General features: G+C 36.9%; 1 protein-coding gene across 2 annotated transcripts in view; it reads right to left on the reverse strand.

The window, feature by feature from the left end:
- plcd1a (phospholipase C, delta 1a) overlaps positions 1-22,812 on the reverse strand; it is a 47,502-nt gene that overhangs the window by 14,441 nt on the left and 10,249 nt on the right. For both annotated transcript variants that reach the window (XM_069191215.1, XM_069191214.1), the window contains exons 2-8: positions 15,108-15,272; positions 8,688-8,916; positions 7,201-7,330; positions 6,687-6,915; positions 5,150-5,351; positions 3,163-3,307; positions 1,543-1,695 (exon numbers count right to left, since the gene is read on the reverse strand). In XM_069191215.1, the coding sequence (XP_069047316.1) occupies positions 1,543-1,695; positions 3,163-3,307; positions 5,150-5,351; positions 6,687-6,915; positions 7,201-7,330; positions 8,688-8,916; positions 15,108-15,272 (1,253 nt within the window). The remainder of the gene's footprint in view (positions 1-1,542; positions 1,696-3,162; positions 3,308-5,149; positions 5,352-6,686; positions 6,916-7,200; positions 7,331-8,687; positions 8,917-15,107; positions 15,273-22,812) is intronic.

A 22,812-nucleotide genomic window follows, 5' to 3' on the forward strand; every position in this document is an offset into this window, starting at 1 on the left:
AAAGTCCCCCTGGCACTTCTTCAAAAGACCAGAAGTTCAAACCTCACACTTATGGCCAAAAGCTAATTATATCTGATGAATTGTAGGTAAAATAACTTTCTCAGGATGGTTATCAAAGTCTTTTTAGAGACATTTTCACTGTCTAGCTGTTCTGACACAATATACCAAGCCTTGAGTGTTGAATGATTGATTTGAACTATTATAAAGAAAGGTCTCAAGTCTTTGACTTGCAAGTCACACCAGTGTTATTTATGAATTAACATCATAGTGATTGGCTGGGAGGAAGATGCCTAAATATTTAAATGCTATGAGGTGGGTGTTATCTACATATAAATACAAACACTCTTTCTTCATCTTGCCTATAAGACGAGGTTGCTGAGATGCTTTACATACCAGCACTCCTGTTAAAAGTTGTAGAAGCAGTTATGCAATGTCAGGGTGTGGTTAGTACTTGGATAGGAGGTATTTAAGAATATTCAGGATGTTGCTGGAAGTATAGCTGTGGATGAAAAGATGGCACAGTGCTCTAAACTAATTCTTGAGAACCACAAAGAGAAAGTTGCACCTGGGGAAGTTCTCAGAAATTACATTGAAGGCCTTTCCTTGACTTTACCCACGACTGATTACAAATATTAAAATCTATGTTGGAAAGCATATGGGCATATTGTTAACATGTTTCACAACAAAGGTTAATAGACTTCAGTGTCTACATGTTTTAAAAGCATTATCATGAAGTATTCTCAAAGAGAAAAATTGTAATAAAATAATTGCTGTACAGCTTACTTTTAATTTAAAAAGAATAAAATATATCATGTCTATATCACTATATTTTCATTTACATTTTAAAAATAGCTTCTCAAAGCTTTTTACAGTAAAAAACAAAACAAGGAGAGTAGGTAACAGAATTAGAGCAATTAAAAACAAGGCTTTAGAATGCAGCAGAAGATGCAAAGGGGCAGACAGACATATTTTAAATAAAAGCCTTTTTGAAGAAGGAGGTTTTGAGTCTTGATTTGTATGTGCTCAGGGAAGGTGACTCTCCAATATCCTTGGGGATATTCCAGAGAAATTCCAGAGCTTTAGGGCATAGCAGGAGAAGGCCCTATCAACCATAGTATGAAGATGAGATTGGGACTCAAACAGAAGAACAAAGAGGAGCAGGAAGATAAGTGAGACAGGTACTGAGATGCCAAGCTGTGTATAGAGTAGGTGAGCATGAGGATTTTGAAGTAAACTCAAAATCATATAGGAAGCCACTGCAAGGACTCCAGGACAGGATTAATGTGATCAGTGATCACTTGCACGAGACCTGATCCGGATTCTGAAATGCAGAATTCTGAACATACAGGAGTTTGTTTAGAATTAATTTAGATACTTCAGTGTGGAGGGTATTGCAGTAATCAATTCTAGAGAACCCAGGGCCCCAGCGATGTGAGTCAGCAATGCTAACCGTGTCACCCCAGGACAGTCCATATTTATATCAAATTTCCACCCACACCATGTCTGTATCAGAGCTTAAAAACAAGTTTCACCATCACTCACATCTGGCGAAGGAAAATCAGTGGGCATCTTGTTTCTGAGAGGGGCCGTGACTAGCGCATCCCCCAGGATATTTTTCAAATGATAGGCCATCACCTCCTGCTGTTCTACGCAGCAATGATTCTCCAAGGACAGAATCACTGGGTACTGGGACTTCTAAAGGGGAAAAAAGAGTACAAAATAATAGTAAACATTTCCTAAAATAACAAATGTGGCTCTTTATTTCAGATCGGTCCCTCCTGCTTTGAAATTTAGACACTTATTGCAATAAGAATATGCCAAAAAGTAAAAATAATACATGTGGAACAAAACAAAATACACCTTGGCTTCATTTGTACAACTTGTACTTGGGAGGTTAGGGAGTCCTAAGTTAAGAGCCTTAAAACCTCACAAAGTACAATTTCTATGGATGGAAATTATGAGGATGCAAGTGTCAGATGTAATGTTCATTAGCATCCGCTTTTCTATACAGAAGTTTTAATGCCTGCCCTACTTGAAGAATTATCTTAAAAGGTATGTAATGACGACTACAATTATACATTCATTGGTCTTCTGCACATCGTCAGTGGTCCTAACACAAACACAGAGCAAAGTTTGTCCAATGCCAAACATCAGTGTAGTACTGTACTCAGAAATGTAGCAACATCACAGCACCTTTATCAATGAACAACTTAGGCTTGTGATAAAGGGTCTCTTATGTTATATTATCCAGTGTTTAAAAATTATGTTCCCCCGACATGGCTGGGGTATGTAAAAATATAGACTACATTTCCAAGCTGGGCATTTGTATGTTTTCCAAATCATAAAAAGAAAGTGAGCTAGTAATCAACTGTTTAAAGAGCTAGTATAAACAGGGTTTTTATGTGGTCAATTGTTTTATAATCAAAAAGCAAGTCAAAGAACCTTGAGTTATCCACTATAGCTCCTTTCTGCAGAGCAGAACAGGTGCACAGTACAGGGAGTGTGTGTTGGTTTCTACTATCTCAGTCCACATGTACATCATCTCAGAAATAGGCCTGTACACATACAAAAACTGCAACACCTGTTACCTGTGCAGTCTGATGTTTTTCAAGTTCTCATTTCTGTATTTATGGATGTCACTAATCATTAAAATCTTGCATGTAGCAAAATGAACTCTCCACTTGCTGTCTGTAAATAACCACTGATAGAATAACATTTCTTCATGTACTACACACTGGTTATATGGTAGGGAACACTGCGAAACCCGCTACACAAGCACTTTCATACTGTTTGATATTTCTGGCATGTTGTTAACACGATGTTCACCTGCCACCCTGGTTAGAGTATACTGTATTCCAAATGTTTGGGAGTTACAGAAAATCTTGCTCTTAAGTATTTTACTCCCTTCCAATTATCATTTACACTTATAAGTGTAAATGATAATTGGAAGGGAGTAAAATTTGGAAGGGAGTAAAATACTTAAGAGCAAGATTTTCTGTAACTCCCAAACATTTGGAATACAGTATACTCTAACCAGGGTGGCAGGTGAACATCGTGGTATACTTTGGCCAAATGTAGGTACTGGAACTAAATGCCAGTTTAGGAATGATACAAATTTATTTCCCTGTTTATCACATCTAAAAGCTACTGAGCCTTTCTCACCTTGAAAGCATACTGCTTAATGGTACTAATGACATCTTTGAAGAGCACTTTAGAGGTGAGAGTGTATCCATGATAAATCACTGGCTCTTTGTCAGGCCCATCCCAGCAATCCAGTTCCACACAGCGGCAGCTCTTCAGAAGGGCCCTATATTTTGCAAGTAGAGGAGGGCACTCATTATGTTATCCCAGACACAGTCAGCCAGTCTTCCAGGCTCAAACTAAAATGTGTACATCACAGTTAAAGCAAGTTCTTAGACCTGCAGTCCAAGCAAGTTATTCTACTAGCTGAGCCACTCAGGAGCCTCAGACCCCACTGATTGTCATCCCAGGCTTAGAAAGCTTAAGAAAATACCAATGAACATCTTAAACCTGAATACATTCTGTAATTTGAAAAACTGTCCAATATGGCTTTCAAAATTTATTTATTTTTGAATTTCTTCAACAAATGCTTAATGAGACGATAACAACAATTGATACAGTTTGATAACCGGTGATAAATATGTTGATTGCTATTAACTATTAGTGTCACTGTAAATGACAGGCCGCCCCAACAATAATAACCCCAAGTCAACTGTCCCTCGTTTTATCTCTCCTGGCTGTGATAACAGTGACCTTTCAAAGGATACCTCAAAAAGACATGAGAAGCCCAAATTTACACATTTCCCCAGATATCTCCCACACTCCCCTGAAATTTATGGACCACATTTCTATCTCTTCATCCCCATTTTCACCTTCTTGCTACTCATTCAAACATTTTCTGTCTTTGGTAGCATGGTCTGTTCTTTTCTTTTTGCTTTATAACATGGAATTAACTTCTACTTGTTCTCCTCCGCACGCAGGCTGATGTAGCTCCTTTCGCCCACCTTTCCTGTGTGTTTTTAATCTTTGAGGTGAAGTAAGATTTTGGCTGATTATAATATATAATACAATGTTAACAGCTTTGATTGATAACAGCTTAGAAGCTGTTATGGAAACTACAGTATGTAGTTCACTGAATGATGCAATAAATATATTTCAATTGGTTTGCAAAAGGCACTTTGTTTCTTGAACTTGGAAAGTCCTTCTAGGTGTTTTGGAATCCAAAAATAATCCAACCTTTTCAAATAAGTATATAAGCTATAAACATTATATTTCCTATATTATTATATTTTCTATTTAAGGTCTCAATTTGTTTTCTGCGTGTTAACAATATAAATTAATCTATTTTCATACACTGAACTCTTTATAGGGTGCATTACAAAAATGCATATAAAGTTTCTACTTCTGTAGGTAATGTCAGAATACAGAGCTGGTCAATTTTTAACATGTATTTGCAAACATATTTTTTTCTCAGTTAAAATTCTACATTTTATTGTCAGTTAAATGAAATCTATCTGGAGATTGACAGGTTATTTATAGGGAAGCTGATTTAATTAAACTGGAATATGTGTGAATTCCATTCATACTGTATACAAGAGTTCATTTCTTATTCATCGAGTTGCTTATAAGCAGAGCTCTAACAGGAATTCTGAATAAAGGGATACTATGAAAACTGCAATTGCATGGAGAAGAGAAACATTGCTGTTCAGAGATTTATAATGGGTAACAGTAAATTAGTTTTCTGACATGGCAATGGGAAAATCACTTTAAAATGGTAGTTCTCTGGACCAACTACACCTACATAAGGAAAAAGACAAAAAAAGAAGGAAAGGGGAATTGTTATCCCTCTGGCATCTTTCCCATTCCTCTGGTATCTGAATTTTTTTGTAAAATGTAGTCCTCAAAAAGTGTCATGCCACTGCTCAGATTAATGGCAATTTGTATCAGATGTGGGTTGGCAGTCTGTTGCATTGGTACGGTATAACTGGAGAAGGCTTCTGTCCTGTCACCACAGGCAACTAATTCATACTATGTATGTTGTTTGAGCATTGGCTATTATAACAAGGGCCTTGTGTGAGTGAAAAAACACTGCTCTATGGATCTCTCACCACGGAAACGATTTATTTACCTGATGTAGGCCTCAGGGCTGCTCGGTCCCTTGAGCTGGTCCTCCATCAGATAGGTGTTATGTGAAGATGAGATGAAGTAATGGTTCAAGGGCTGGGTCATGTCCTGATATACTACACTGTGTGCAGGGTTGAAGACCATCCCAAGTGGGCTTTGCAGGTATATCAGGAAGCCATCTTTGGTCATTTGTCTCTTTTGTTTTGCTAAAAAAATATCAAAATGTATGATGAGCATGATTCTGTGATGGAAATGATTAAATGCCACTTCAATAATGTGTAATATTTCCAGCACCAAATGCTTCACCACATCACAGTGATAAATCACATGTTGAGTGTTTACACCTCAACAGTACTGACGTACTTCATGTAGCAAGTGCCAAACATATTGTTTAGAAGCTTAGGGTTTCTGTGAAGGACACTGACCTGTTGATAAATGAACTTTCTTCTTATGTCTGTTTAAAATCAGCTTTGGGCCAGAACCTCTAGATATTGATTTCTCAATTTGAAGTGCAGTTACTTAACTCAATATTTTATTTTTTTATATTTCTGTATCTATTTCTCTGCTCTGATTGTCCAGAGTATAAAATGCACACTGCCATAAGGCACACAGATCGCAGATGTCGGTACATTTCTCTATGTATTACATTTCTATTTGTACACTCTTTAGAAATCTTTAGGACTGACCACCCTTGGCATAGCTGACTGACAAAAAATACAGAACTCTGCAACTGGTTGTGGGCATGTCAAAGGGCAAAAGTGGTTCAAATACAACACTGAGTTCATTTTGGTTTCTGTTTCTGTTAATACTGTGCAAAAAACTAAGGATTCGATTAAAATATTGAGAAAAAAGCAGAATTTGAAAAAAAATAGAACAGCATGAAGTCCAGGATAATGATTCCACGATTCCACTATGTGTATTAGATGCCGAAAGAGTAGGGTTTGTAAATGACAACTGAATGCACAAACACTTTTAAGCAAAGGAAAGTCTGGACAATTTGTGATGACAGTCATAAGTTTCATGAGAGGCATAAATGTATTTCTTCATAATTATTGAGGCTTCTGGACATCCTGTTTACTTTATGTGCCGGAAAGTCACCAGTTCATTAAAAAGCATCAAATTATACTGAGATTGTTCATTAGAACATAGTGTAAGTACTAAAAACTATTTTCCTAGCAGGTCTTTTGGAAAAGTAAAATCATCCAGTTCCCAGCTCATTTATACAACAACAAAGTATTATATTTATTTTACTAATTAGGAAATACCAAGTTTGGTAATATGTGATATTATATATGCTAATTATGTATTCAGTATTAACTACATAATTATATCTGTTATATATGTATAGCATATTGTGTTATAATTACTAAATATGTATTTTAGTAAAATTTTATATGGGATAAAAAACATCATCTTTGAAAATAAAATGGTACCAAAAGAAATACTTTGGCAATGAGGATTAAAGAGAACAGAATATTTATCCTTGAGCATTTGAAAATCAAAAACAGCACAATTCTACAAAAGGATAAAGCTGTACTTGCCTTCTTCGTCAACCTCATATTTTTCAATGAGTGAGCACGCATCGCTCGCTGTAACAGCCTCAAGCTGTTCATGTTGTAGGAACTGTGCCAAGTCCTGTGGGCTCATCTTGCCTTCAGTCTGTGCATATTTGGTGTAGATGACATCAATCTCCTGTCTATAGGTCAGGATTTTGTAGAACTCCTCGATTTCAGAACCCTCCAATGTGCCTGATCTTGATTTGTCACATTTCTAAGAGGAAATACAGTATATATTTAAAGTGTTTGCTGTACCATGAAGATTTTTTCAATACTTCATTGTTTATATATTGCAGAATATGAAACAAAAACAACAAGATAATCTATGCTATTTATGCTATCTTCAATATTTACTTGCTGTAACCTTTGCTTTTCTGGTTCATCCTGAGGTATGGCTGCACATTTATTATTTCTCATGTCCAGTGCACATGACCTGAGTTTTTATTATGAAAAATTGCATGTATGCATGTCACAAATAACTCAGTCTCTAACTCCTTACCACAAAGATAAGATCTGCGTAGGATTCATTCACTTCAAAGTTGATGTGTTTTAGAAATGACTTCATCTCTTTTAATGTCATCTTATTGTCATGATTCTTGTCAGCCTTCCGCATGCAGCTGTATATCCAGCTAAGTCACTGATGTAAGGACAAACACATGGATTTCTGAAATAGCATAAAAGAAGTTACACTGCTCAAACTGTACGTTATGCAGCTACTGTATATGGATTCAAACTTGTGCCTATGAGGTGCTGTTTAGACTATTCAAAATTTACCTCTCATACACACAAATTGCTCTCACATACACACAAAATTCTCTCACACTCTCCATTTTACCTCGCACAAACACATAAAACACTCCTTCACAATGTGAACGTGAGACAAAACTAATGAATGTGAGTGCATTTTATGTGTATGTGAGATGTAAAATTAATGTGAGAGTGTTTTGTGTGTGTATGCGAGAGGAAAAATGGAGAGTGTGAGAGCACTTAATGTGTATCTGAGAGATGAATTATGGCCCAATGTAGGCTGTCCGTGTAAATGGCACAATGTGATTAGTTGAGAAAATTTATCAACAAGCTATCTCTTGCTCGCTCCAAGATGGAAGAAAGAAATCAACCACAACAAGCACTAAGCCAAACCATGGCTTAAATTAATAACATCTGAATAACTTCATTGTCATCGGCTACAATGCCTGCGATGAGTGTTCTTCCGTTTTCATGAGTGTTTTATGTATATGTGCAAGGTAAAACTAGTGAATGTGAGAGCTTTTTGTGTGTATGTGAGAGCAATTTGTGTGTGTATGAGAGGTCAAGTTTGAATAATGGCCTAAACGGCACCTTATATGTGCCCATACATTTACATTCACAATTGTCAAAACTCAGTGGTATATTAAGATGTGATAAATAAGAGTGTTATGAAATTGAGAGGCTTCTCTCACATTACATAAAATGCTTTAAGAAACATTTATTTTTTCTACAGTATGTAGGATCATAGTGTCCAGAAGTGGTTAGGATTATGATAATAAAGCTCTTTATTAACTATAGCACTTTCATCTCCAAGCACTGTCCATTAAATCAATCACACAAATAAGGCAAATATAGACAAAGTAAAACAGTAAATTAAACAGAATAATTCCACAGCCAGAGGACAGTAAAGGCAGGGAGTACTGCTGCTTACACAGGTCTTTTTACACTGTACATCTCCCAGTCTTAGGGTGGGAAGCTTGGGGGGAACAAAAGATGTATTTTAGATAAACAATAAAAATGTAAAAACATTTTTATTATCAGATTTTCTTTTACTGTCCTTTATACCTTAATCTGCTTTGTAAATTTAAAAAATGACAAAACCTTTTTGTATATAATGAATGCAAACTCTACTCTAAAGGCTGCGTATTTTCTTTTGAATTTTCCTTTTCCACGCTGTTAAGGAGACCACACAGCCTGTAGCAGCAAAAAAACTGTACTACAACAGACTGAAAAGGATACTGCTCTCTGTTCTGTTGCTGATTCATGCTCTTTGTGTGCTCAATGATCTTCTCCAGGCTAGTAACCCATTGCTTGGCTTCCTCTGGACTGTCGGCAATGAGGTCCAGGTTTTTCCTGTGACCTTTAAAGATGATAGAGAAGCAAAAGTCCTCCAGGCTGCCCTCTGTGTATTTCTTCATGCCCTCTGACTGCCGCCCAAACCGCACATCCTCAATGTCATCGATAGAGACTGGAAAACAAGCAAAGGAGCCAACTAAACAATTGTCCTCCTTCACTCACTATCACGGGCCTGCTAACTGGATTAGATAACAAGCACTGGTCATCTCTACAGCTGCTAAAAAAATGAGTTTTCAAATGCAGAAAGCAACACGAGCAACTAGGCACCTTAACACTTCATTTATCAACAGGATGTCTGCTCTGTCACCCTAACAACCTTGAAAAAAAAATCATTACTTTCCCACCAAACGAAACAATGGGCATGATGTACTGTATAAAGTGCATATGTACAATCTGCCAAGAGAATAGATGTAGCGTTTTCCTTCCAATGCTAGTTTTTCCTTAATATGAGGCTGTAGGAAAATAATATTTTAATTCATACTTTATTTATTAATATTAACCTTTTGGTGACAAACAACAATAACAGGTTTTGCCAGGTCCACTTATTTGCTACTGTATGTACTTACAATAACACCACCATTCGGATAACACTGCTCAAACTTGCGATTTATTATGTTGAAGTTTGAACGTTAGATGCCTCTATCTGAAATGTTTGCTGTAAGGAATACCATAAAATATTTACAAGATTTACTGACATAGTGAAACTGCAGGCATTGATAATAGCTGTCATATGTAGTTATTGAATTTCTCACAACCAAGAGTTTCACAACAGCAGTTGAGTTTTACATTATTTCTATAAAAGGGTAATTAAACCCTGGCAACACGATACATTCTATAGTGATTTCTTTATATTTCTGTCTTATTACCACATCAATCAGGCAAGAACTATTTAACAAACACAGATGACAATTAACTGTCATAAGCAAAGGAAAAACAATTACTTTGTACAAAGATATAGGTTACAGATCTAAAAGAAAAACAAGGGCTTGGCTCTTTAGGCAAGGTACTGTATATCTTTCAGGTGACTAAGAGACAAAACAGGTGGAGTAGCTGCTTTTTAAAATCATTTGTAAAACACAACATTAAAGCTGTAGACTTTTGTCTTTGGCAAAGCCAGTGCAATTGATAAGAAAAGCATAACATTCTGTTTCATCTCTGGAGTGGCTGTTCAAAGTATGTTTCAAACAGTCAAAAGGTTTAAATATAGTTTATTAGCAGTTCATAAAGGTAGAAAAATATTCTTGTCTTGGTGAGAAATGTCTCGTATGTCATTGCTTAACCAATATCTTTAGATAATAATTCCTTGCATTTATACAGAATTATTTATCCTTAATGATCTCAGTCTTTATCTTAGCCTGTCTTTATAGACATTATATCCTTGGTCCATGTGTCTTATAATTAGAGTATCCTTTTTTTATTCAATATCCTTTCATGACTGTATATGCAAACATTCCTGCTCTTATGGCACAAGAACAAGGGTGCAGGCCATCAGTCTTAATCACAAGGGTGAGCTAATGCTTGCTAAAATGAAAAGAATAAAAGCGGGTAAAATAAAATGTGAAAAGTGAATTTGCCTGAGACATGAAAGACAGTAACTTTTTAAAGAAAAATATGGTTAGGGTTTACAAATGCCCTGATCACGAACCTTAGAGACAGGTCTCTCTGGCAGGTAACTACGCATTTCAGAGAATAGCTTCACAAAGAAACAAGAGCAGGTTCATAGAAATTTTATCTTGCACACTGAAAGCGGGCATTAGCACTAGGAACTGTATTGTTTCAGACCAAGATTTGCAGCTCACTGGCAGGAAGGCTGCCTGGGAATATGCAGAGATGTCTGAATTCATATTTAAAGGCACCAGTACCCTTTATTTGATCTTTCAGTAAGAAACCACAATTTAAATTTAAAACCTAAAGTTCCATTACATTGGAACCCCCTATTAACACATCAGCTGGTTTCCAGATGCACGGACTGCTGATCCTTTAGGACAAGATGTGTTTCCTTAGGCATTCATTATCGACAGAGATTCAGGAAAGGGACCAACTTTGACTACAAAGCCAGCACTTTCAGTTTTGGCTTCTATCATTTTTTTCTGTCCGTCTATCTGTCTGAAGAGTTTATTTTTAAATTTAAAGTACAGTTAAAGCAATGGTAGTCATTAGCATTAGGAAAGAGAGGCACATGAGAGCTTTTTACAGGACTGCACATAGCAGTACCTCAAGCTATCAAGTCGTCTTATTATATTTATCTCAGACATATTTCAGTAGTAGATTTCATTAGCAAAGCTAAACCTGAGCTAAACACGGTTTCCATTCTAATGATATTCATATTAATACATATTATAATAATAATAGGCCTGAGCAGGACTGGTTGTATGTCTAGATAGGAAGACTTGAAGCAAAAGGAAACACATGGGGGAAATTAATCTTAAAACTCAAAAGAAATAATAGTCCCTGTTAAAAATCCTAATTTGTCTCCTGTTAAGCTTTTTTTATTTAAACTGCATAGAAAAAAAAAGAACGACGCACCACATTAAGGATATTTTGAAAAGTGTCTCAGTGTTAATACACTCCCCTGTGCATATATGATTACACATTCAGCAAGACAAGAGAGAAAAATAATCCCCATTGAACAAACACCAAAAGACTGAGAGCGAAAATCACACTGGGCTCCTAGAACAATCAACTGAAATAGTTGGTTAAGAAATACCATGGCACCAGCCTTGTTTATCTGTCTTGCAGTGCTACACTGCTATTTTCAGTGACCCTAGACAGAGAGACTAATAGCAAGATTTAGTTATACGTGAGAAAGGGCAGCTGGCACACGTGCAGTCTCATCACAGACTCTCAGCTCTATGAGTGTACATTTCAGCAAGAAAAATGAAAATAAGCTATTTAGATGTTGCACAAGGATAATGGTGATTTGTTCTATACTCAAAGTATCTGTTGTGTGCTCAATATTCTTCAGTTCCGAATGTTCCAGTAACACACTGAAAGTTTGTCTTTTTCTTCAAAAGGCAATTCATTATGCTAAAGAAGTGATATAAAAAGTAGAAAAAATACAATTAGAAAAACACAGAGCCTGCAGAAATCTACAGCTTTTTTTATCACAGTTGAAATACAAATTAAAAACTAAATTAAAAAACAACAACCACAAGTTGAACCTGTAATGGCAGTGATGCTAGGGTTTTTTTTCTGTATATTTAAAATTGTTACCCCTTTCGATGTGATTTAGCTTCCCACACCACTTTTCACGTTTGGGCAAAATGTTTGACTTTCTCTCCCTGGCAGGATAGGAAAAATTTTGGAACGTCTTAATGGATACTACAGACAAAACTGGGATATCTTACAGATTTGTTTATAGCTGTCAATAGAGTTGTTGAGGTTGATAACCTGTTACCTTTGATCTCTGTACAATATCTGACTTTCTCCCTTACAAAACAGTACATGATGTTCTGTTTCAGTGTTCAGCCTCTTTTAATACAGAGTGGCAATCACCATGACTTCTGGAAGCTTCTATATACTTTCAGAGGCTTGGTGAAAATGTTCTAGCTAGTTAAATTACAGGATATGAGTACATTTGAACATTGTGCAATATGTAACTATTTTTATGTGTATGCCTTTGATATAAAGTATATTAGTCAATCCGTGTTTTATATTTCAACTACATTTCAATTCAGAAATGTTAACAAGTGCTGTATATCCCAACAGCCCTTATATGATCCGGTTCCTTATATGCAAACATGGTTGCCTGTTGAATGACAAACAGAAAAAGAATAAATAAAAGACTGAGGATGAATCATTGGTCATCAGATGCTGGTGTCAGTTAGACTTTGCAATACATTGCCAAGGCTAAATATTCCATTTCATGTGATCACTACTATGGTAACATCTGGTTGTAATAAAAGGCAAATGAACGCCTATCTGCGGTCCATGTGGGTCCTAATGCCCCAGTATAGTGACGGGGACACTATATTGTAAACAGGCGCCGTCCTTCGGATGAGACGTAAAACCGAGGTCCTGACTCTGTGGTCATTAAAAATCCCAGGGTGTTTCTCGGAAAGAGTAGGGGTGTAACCCCGGCGTCCTGGCCAAATTTCACCAATGGCCCTTACCAATCATGGCCTCCTAATAATCCCCCTCTTTGAATTGGCTACATTACTCTGTTCTCCTCCCCACTGATAGCTGATGTGTGGTGAGCGTTCTGGCGCACTATGGCTGCCGTCGCATCATCCAGGTGGATGCTGCACATTGGTGGTGGTGGAGGGGAGTCCCCATTACCTGTAAAGCGCTTTGAGTGGAGTGTCCAGAAAAGCGTTATATAAGTGCAAGCAATTATTATTATTATTATTATTATTATTATTATTATTATTATTATTATTATTATTATTATTATTATTATTATTATTATCTAACAAATTCTGCAAGGTTTTCTGACTCATAAGGTATAACTGGGTAAAAAAGATTGCCACAGCATTAAAGAGAACAAGGACATGCAAAAAGAGGAATTGAAGATATGATTATTAGTCACTTCTGTACAACTATACAATGCAGACTTTTGTTTTATGACGTTATATGAACAGATTTCAAAAGGTCAAATTAATGTATACAAAGCTACAACTGTAAGGCATTTCTTGGTACTTTGGGAAAAAGACAAATGTTATTAAATTTCTGGCCATACACACTATTCTGTTAAAAATGCAGACAGTACTATTAAAACTGACCCAAGTGTAAGGTTACAATTTGTTCAAACTCTGTAAGAACTAAGTATAATGTCAGGATGCACTATGTTTTAAATAACACTGTGTTCCGAGGCTGCTCAGTATGAAAAGCTTTAAAAACAAGTAATCAAGACTGAAAAGTAACAAACTCTTTCATTTTCTATGTAATGTTTAATATGTAATAGCAGGATACCATATAACACTAGGCTCCTGAAATAACAGAGGCCTAATCTGCAATATACAGAATTTTATATATACTATATAAAGAAAGGAGAGGTCAAAATTCAGTTTCAAATTGTGATTTGCTCTTTGCTATACTCTTGGCAGGAAAAAAATACTTCATAAAATAAAACATTAACCAAGTCAAGAATTCCATCATTTAAGTTCCCTATTACTGAATGAAGATACTCTGCTTAGGGCCAACAGTGACTTGTGTTATCATGAGATAACACTGACTTTGTGCATGAGAAGCAGTTTATCTGCTTTGCCCTTCAATTCGTTTCCATAGACACAGCAGATTAGAGTGGGAGTTTAATGCCAGATGCAGTCCAGTTTACTGTATAATCTAATAAAGACGTCTGTTTCTTATGGCTTTAATTCTCTGGCTGCAACAAAGGAAAACTGCAGAGGAAATGTTTGCTGGGTGGAGTTTCAGTTTGGGATAGGGCAGCTGCATTTTTAAGATGTTTTTGTTTTCACAGAGGAAAACACAAAGGACCATTTTAACAACCCCCCTCAAAAAAAATATTATCTATTATTTTCCAAGGAACATCCAGCTGGTACTTCAGTTCACGAAGCAAGCCAAGAGATAATTATGAGATGTCATTTAGTGTTTCCAAGTTAAAAAGATCCTGCTGATGACTGATACAGATTAATCAGTGCTCTGTGTGAATATTAATAGTTATATAAATGGACAGTCACTGTCTGACAGTCGGCAGACAGAGCCTTATACATTTGAAATGGTTTTAATTAACATCAAATACTCTTTTCCTGAGTCTGTTATTTTCAATCGCTTTTGATCTTCTGAATGGTGTGTTGTGTTTCCGCTAACCTGTATGATTACCAAACTCAGTTTTTCCCTTATAAAGGTTGGGCTGCACAAACTCAGTCTAGTTTACTTCCTACCAATTACTTAACCACCTAATTCTAAACACTCCCTTAACTGCTCTAAGTAAACAAATAAGGTTAAGTTCTTGTGTCTATTACCCAGTTCACATTTCCCAGAATTATATTGGTGCTTCACAAACATTCTTCTCTGCTACATATAGGCACTACATATTGTGCTTATATGCAAATCATGATTTCTCAGTGTAAACCACAAGATACAAGATACTGTGGTATTTTGCAGATGGAACAGATTTCTGAGAGAAACACCATGTTTACATACATAAACCCAGCACCTATCATGTCTCATGTAGTTGTCTTTAATGTTGATGTATGTTTTAAGCTTATTTGCATAATATTTAGACTTAAAAACAATGTGTCTGAGTTGTTTTGAAATGTTTTGAGTTCCATCTCTTATTTAGTTCACACATTAAAACAGGATAATTTAGTTCAAGTTTTCATTTCAAGAACGCAAACTTACACGTCTGGGATCCACGTGACTTCACAGGTTTTTGAGAATTGTACCATATCGTTTTGCAGTCCTCCTGCAGCTTGTAGAAACGCATCTTCCTCCATGAGCTAGACTTCACTTTCTTGAGATTACCGCCTGTGAGGAGGAACTTCAGATCCTCATCCCCTTCTAAGCCTGGGAAGAAAGAGAAGACATCGATGATATGAAAACTGTGCTAACCTGGACCCCAGCCTGTTCACAGACTCCTGACAGAGTAATTGGTAGAAAATACTTTACAGTGGACAACAATGCACAACTGTTCAAGAAATCTCAATGACACAATTTATTGAAACACACTATTCAAGGCTGTATCATTATCTTTATTAAACCACAGTTCAGTTAATATTCTTAACTTGAGGGAGGAAACTGGAGCTACTGGAAACCCATACAAATACAGGGACAACATACAAACTCCACACAGATAGCACTCAGGAATTGAGCCTAAGGCCCCATGCACTATGAGGCAGCAATGCTAACCACTGTGCCACCATGTCGCTCCAGGACAGTACCTATTTGCATCAAGCTTCTTTTGCTCTTAACTATTTCCTTTATACAGCACCACAGATGCACAACCAGGCTTTTTTTTATAACTGGCCAACTTAACTTATAACAACTTAGTGTCAGTGTGGAATATATCATAAGCTGTATTTCCCAAACACACCACTCTTTTAAAAATAATTTTACAGCAATATTATAGAAATCAAGGGATAGAGGTGTTTTCAGTTACACAATAGCAACCCAACAGTAAAAGATTAAGTAAAATGTCTCAAAGATAAAGAAGGATTACTATGCTATACTGTCAAGTGTAGTAGCACTTTGAGTTTGTACTGTACCACATGACCTGTTAGAAAAGTGTGGGAAACTCTGAACTGGAGGCATTAAGAAACGCCTTTCAAAGCACACAATAAAAAGTACATCAACAATAACCTGGTTGTGTTTCCTAAACCTATATCACGGACAGATGATACAACACTTACCAAGGAAGGAACATGCCTCAGGCTGAGGAAGGACAAGGTTCCATATTAAATATTAACATAGAATAGACAGAAGTGTTCCAAGTACTAGAAACACTTGAATTAAACAACTCTACATGCCTTAATGGTATTCTAATGATAGTAATTGAGGAAATTATTTGTCAGTAACAGTCATTAATGAAACTCTTCCAGGAGTCTCCTGAGATCTGTAACTCCTGAGACCCACTGACGAGAAAATTGCTAAGGTTTTGCCCATTCATACAAATGGTGTAATTACAAACAAAGTAATTACAGACCAATAAGCCTTGCTTTTATTACATATATGGTTTTGATGTTTGGTTATGGAAGCAACAATTATAACTAATCTAGGATAACCTGTATCAGAATAGAATTCTTAGAGATAGGCCATAGGGATTTAGTTAAGTTAAGTTAAAGTTACAGGTAGATGCTGCTTAACTAAACTGCTACAGTTCTTTGAACACATAACTAAATAAATGGAGTTCTATAAGGAAGTGATGGATACCAGCAGAGCATATGACATGATATATTCATATTTAAAGAAGGCTTTTGCTCTTTATAAAAGGTTAATTGTCACACAATTGTAAAATCTGAAAAAATACATTTTAAAACTGAACAATTATGCAAGGATTTCCAAGCCATGTTGTTGAAGCTAACACTCTGGGTTCTTTAAAAAATCAGACCGAAATCCTTGTGTCAATTAGCAAATAGCAAACAAGCTGAGTTGGGCCTCATTTGTAACTGTTGTAATGTTTTAATGTCCTAATACATGGTACAATATATTGAAAATACAGCAGATAAATTATTAAGTTGTTTTATACTGCATTTTTAAACTATTGCTTACTTAAAATGTCTCAAAGCAAATCAAAGACATCCAGTAACATGCATTTTCTCCTGTATTGACATTGTGGCTCAACTTGCATTAACAAGGTTCATGGAAGTAACATGTGATGATTAATTCACAGCTGTAAATACCTGTATGTTTGGGTAGAATTACTAAACCTTTCCAGCATCAAAAAGAATATTGAGAATTGAGAATTTGTATAAGAAAGTCTAACATTATCAAGCATTTTCTACCTGGATATGAGCTTAGCTATTAACAATTAAATAGGAAAATATTTCATTGTTTGAAATGAAAGAGAAACTAATCGCTTTATCTTAAAATGTTCAAAAGGGCATCCCCTGTTATTTCTTGGAGAATGATTTTAGAAACTGACTGCTGGCTGTTGTCACTTCCATTGCTGTTACAGTAGTCATTCACATACAGCATTAGAATGGACACAAAATGTAATTTACACAAAGTCTAAGCATGTGGGCAGAATGTCAGTATGACTATTTCACATGATGTTTCCACAGACATCTCCTTGTGACATTTTCAGTTTCAGGAAGTACTATTCTTTGAAGAAGAAATGTTTTTGTATTTTCCAGAAATGTTTCATGAATTGGGGGCCGCATGGTGGAGCAGAGGTTAGAAATGCTGTCTTGTAGCACTGGGTCCCTGGGTTCAATTATCTATTTGGAGTTTGTAGGTTCTCTCTGTGTCCCCTTGTTTGTGTGGATTTCCTTCCACATTCCAAAGACATACTGGCAAGGTAATTAGCTCCTGTAAAATAGTCCCTGGTGCAAGTGTATGTGTGATTTGTCTGTTTGTGCCCTGAAATTGACTACCCTGTCCAGGGTATATCCTGCCCTGTGTCCACTGTTTGCCTGTTAGACGCTCGCTCCCTCTTTGACTCTGTACTGGATAAGCAGATCAGCAAATTGATGGATTGGTTTTAGGAACTGAGTGGTTCTTTAATAACCACATTACTTGTGAAGATGCACTAATAAGCCACAGAGTTCAGTTCAGCCAGCAAAAAATTATTAAAATCAATACACTTCTGATGAAGTCTGATATTATAATTAAACAGTTTTAAAATTCTGACTACTACAGTATATAGGCTTTAGTTAACAAAATATGTATCTTGCATGAAAATGAACCTATCTGTGTGAGCACTGAGATGCTTCACAATTGTTTTGAGTGAGCTGTTTATCAAAGGCAAATAACAATTATTTGTTATGTGTTGTTTTCAGATTAGAAGCCTAATGCAACAGAGCTGGTCTATTTTGATACAAAAACTGATCAAAAAGGTAACAGTTGCAGCTGAAACTGTAAGCCGATAGGAGCAGCTTTTGTAATAAATGTATTCTAAAGCCAATGAATTGGCTTCATTACTCTGCTCTCCTCCCCACTGATAGCTGATGTGTGGTGAGCGTTCTGGCGCACTATGGCTGCCGTCGCATCATCCAGGGGGGGCTGCACATTGGTTGTGGTGGAGGGGAGTCCCCATTACCTGTAAAGCGCTTTGAGTGGAGTGTCCAGAAAAGTGCTATATAAGTGTAAGCAATTATTATTATTATTGTTGTTATTATTATTATTATTATTATTATTATTATTATTATTATTATTCCAAAGTATATTTTCAGATACTGTCTCGCAATTAACCAAAGCATAATGTATGTTTGTTTTCAGTCCATGTATTACAGTTATGTAACTTTGTTAAATGAAAATGTAATAGTCCACTATATATATACTGGTAAAAAAAACACCTAGGGGATTTACACATTCAGTATTTTCACTGATTAAATGTGTTGATGTTTCCCATGGTTTTGCATTCCTAAGGGATAACACTGAAAGCTCATAACTACAGTTTGACTCTTAACAATATTATCACATGCAAAGAGTTAATCAGAAAGCACCTTTAGTCTCTTTTCTGTCGTGCAGGGGTATCAAGCTGTAAAGAATACCTTGAGAATTAAAAGAATGAGAGAGCATGTATAATAGTCTTTTTAGAAGGTCATTCAAGCAAAATGCTCAAATGAAGAGTATTAAACATTATTGGGTGTGTTCCTGTTTAAATGCTTCTTACTCTTTTTTTCAATGGATCTCATTTTTCTGTTTTGCCACAACGGACATGAGAACAAAAGACTATCAAATTACACATCTGCAGCTGAAATCCTAACCACTGAATTATTATAAGGTATTAGTGAGAAAAGACAGAACATTTTATTATCTAGGGAACAGATAAATGCAATTTATTTTCAATTTGTGGTTAAGCAAGTTGCAATGACATAATCATAATTCATATTAGGACAAAACTCTGCTTGTGTTCTCTCTCATTAGAATGGAGATACCACGCTGTTAATTTAATGCAGGTGAGCTCAATTTCCACATGCAATAGACAAGGGATTTGCAATTCTGGTCAACAGAATTATCTGTCACGATCGTAATCCCTCCTCTTAAGGGCGCTCCGGCTCTTTCACATTTTGCTAATTACGTGCACCTGCCCCCAGTCCTGTCCCTACTTATTTAAGCTTGGCACTCTTGCAACACTGGGCTCTGCATTGGAAGACGGACGCCCAGAGGCCTGCCTACCATCAAGTCGCCCTACGTCTGCGACTTGAGGGCATAGGGCTCCTATAGGTGTGCTGACCCAGCTGAGTCTGGGGCTCGGAGCGCCTGGCCTCATCATACCATTTTTATTCCCTGTCCCTGTACTGAATGCCGTTCCAGTTTTTAACTCTGTCTTGCCCTGTCTCGGTTGGATCACCTGCTATTGAACTTTTGAGCCCGAATTTCCCCCCTTGACTCCTTGGACTTGTTCGCCTTGGCTACGCCCCCCAAGCACCAGATCACCATCGTCACACCCCCCTGTCTGTCAACCTGCTCTGATCCTCATCGTCTCCTCCCGGTCGTCCTTTTCCACTTAGTTCCGAATTATACCGTCTGCATAGGATCCTGAACTACGCTTCATGGAAGCCTAGACTGGCTCCTGTTACATCATCTAGTATTAATACAAACTCAACTTAATTACTTAGGCTGAAACCTTCAATAGAACTATTTGGGATGAAATTAGAATTGTGTTAACCACAAATATAAATATTGAACTCTTCCCTTTTGGTACCATTTCTGTGATTAAGTGTTTGGAATTCTCAGCATTTTCTTCCCCCACAGAAACAGCTATCCACCCATTTTCAGTAACTACTTCATTCCCTCCACTATCTGCCACTAGGCACAGAGAACAAGACTGGACAGCACCCTACAAAGAATACCAGCCCAGCACAAGACAGACATGCTGTCACGATCGCTAACCCCATCTCTTAAGGGAGCTCCAGCCCTTCCTCGTTCCCTCCCATTGTTTGTACCTGATCCCTATTCCCGTAAAAGCCAGACGCGGACCTCACTCCGGGTTCCTCATTGATTTCCACATCATGAGAGCCGGGGGTCTTGCTGCGTCTGGCTCCATTATGCTTTTAACTTTCTGTTCCTAGTTCCTGGTTCCCCTCACCGGTTTCGACCCGGTTCGTGTTTTAACTTCCTGGATGGATCCCCTGGCCTTGGACTCTACCCTTTGTCTCGGATTACTCTTTTGGATTTCCTACATGGATTGTTCGCCTGGACTCACTTCCCCTGGACACCTACACTGCATGGACACGCCCCCGTCTCCAGACCCTTTTCCTGCATGACTATTTTTCCCCTTGTGCCTTCACTATTCTGGATTGTGTCGTCCACATAGGGCCCGGAAAGAACTGTTCGTTACACATGCTTTCACTCACAGCCACATATGAGGAACAAGAGATACCAACTAGCCAGGTCAAAATGAAAACAATAGCTTAAAAAGAAACATATCTAAAAGGTTCAGTAATTTAAGATTTATTAGTTTTTACCTACCATCTTCTTTGAGTGTAAGGGTGTTGCACAAACTAGTTTAAAATACATAAGTCAACACCCTAGTAAAGAGAAACATGTACAGTATATAAAGCATTAAATACTTAAGATGTTTCTTGCAACCACAGCCTGAAACTGAGAAACACTAAATATACAGTAAATATTTCCATCAGGCAGGAAGGCATCCTTTTAAACTCAGTGTGTCTGAATGGTCTATCTGTAATAGTATAGGTTTCTGTTACATTCCTGGAGGGAATGCTAGCTACTACCAGACTGGCTTTATGGGCTAAAAGACCTCTTCTTGTAACCTTTCTTATATTCTTACAGAGGTCCACACTGTGAGGCTGCAAAATGAGATTTGTACCAAATTAGTTTTTCACAGGCATATGGTCTGCCATTGAAAGAATATGCTTGCGCTTTAATAAACATAAGACAAATAGCATATACTGTAGGTGCTAACATCATTTGGATATTAGTGTCGTGAGAGCATGCCAAGTTCAATACTTTCATAAAACCAGGCCTTGTAAAACCTTTCAAAGCCAGGACCTATATCACGCCCGCTAAACTTTCCATAAGTCACATACTCAGTCCTATACACAAACAGACTCCATTTTATTCTCGGATTGCAGTAATTGTGCCTCACCCTAGCTGAAAAAAATATTAAGGCTTTATAGGTAAATCTTATTCTGACCATAAGAAATGGGCAAATGTTTTACATCTGACTCAGTGCAAGGATTCTGTTTAAGAAACTATTTTGGTCAAGCCATCTTAAATTTTGAGTTGTACTCCACAGGAATTTAGTCGTGCTTTTTGATTGTCAATTTTAATTTTGTGGCAATCTTCCCAGCGTGTGTAGATCCACCGACCAAAATGGGAATTATTTTCGTTCATCAATTTGACAGAAGACAACAAGAAAGCAATACAACAACGACTACACAAACTATTCACAACATGATAAGCTACTGTGGGTAGGAATGTCAAGAGAAACACAGCCTCCACCTGTCTTATATGTTCCATATAGATCCTTGCATTTGTATGTAGATTCCAGATACATACTGTACAAGTATGTACAAGAAGTATGTTATAAAAACAATTGAATACACAAAAGTTAAGCATTTAAGAGTAGTCCACTGTATAAAAATACCGTACGAACATGGGTCAGATCAATCAAAACTTCCATCCTCTACTTACAAGGGACCTTGAATTTGAACTTTATTGGCATATGTAACTAGTACAATGGAATTCTTACTTACAGAAAGTCTCTTGAATGTTAAAAAAGAAAAAAGTGTAAAACAAGTGTGAAAAAAACAATAAAGTGCAGACAAGAAAAAAAGTGTAAAACACAAAGTGGAGACAGCACTAGACACCTAGTTCAGTACTGCTAGCAGGTTTTTGGTCACATCTGTACAAAGGACATCTGCCATGAAGAAGTTTGTAATTTAAGACTATGAGAAGGATGGAGCGTTTTGATTTGGTCTTGAGCTTCAGGGAACTGTCACTACCACAAACAAAAAGTAGAAGTTCAGGCCAGACCTGCTTAACATTTTTTGAAGAAACAGGATGCCTCACAGCAGTAAACATCAAAATAAATCAAACAGTGCTATCCCATTTTTTTCTGATACCACTAATGACTTGTATTGATGGAGACAAAGAATAGACACTACATTGAAGCCTTCTCCACGTCTCATCTTTCTGCCTTCATCTCAGGCTTCCTGAATGAAAGGCTCAGATTGCCTGTTCTTTTGTGATGCTTTATAAAGGAATCAAGGAAAACAACTTTGATTTCCTGACTTGCATTGGTTTGATTATGGGCCTCACCTAATACAGGACTTGTCTGGAGTAGAAGATCACTTCAAATATATAACAGAACAGTGAGCCATGTGCATCTGCTCTCCTTTCATTTTGTATTGTAAGGATTAAAATGTTTGGAATAGTTACCACTTTTATAGTTTCATCTATTTCTAGGATGTAACAT

The sequence above is a fragment of the Lepisosteus oculatus genome, chromosome 6 (genome assembly GCF_040954835.1).
Source record: "Lepisosteus oculatus isolate fLepOcu1 chromosome 6, fLepOcu1.hap2, whole genome shotgun sequence".
NCBI classification, from domain to species: domain Eukaryota; kingdom Metazoa; phylum Chordata; class Actinopteri; order Semionotiformes; family Lepisosteidae; genus Lepisosteus; species Lepisosteus oculatus.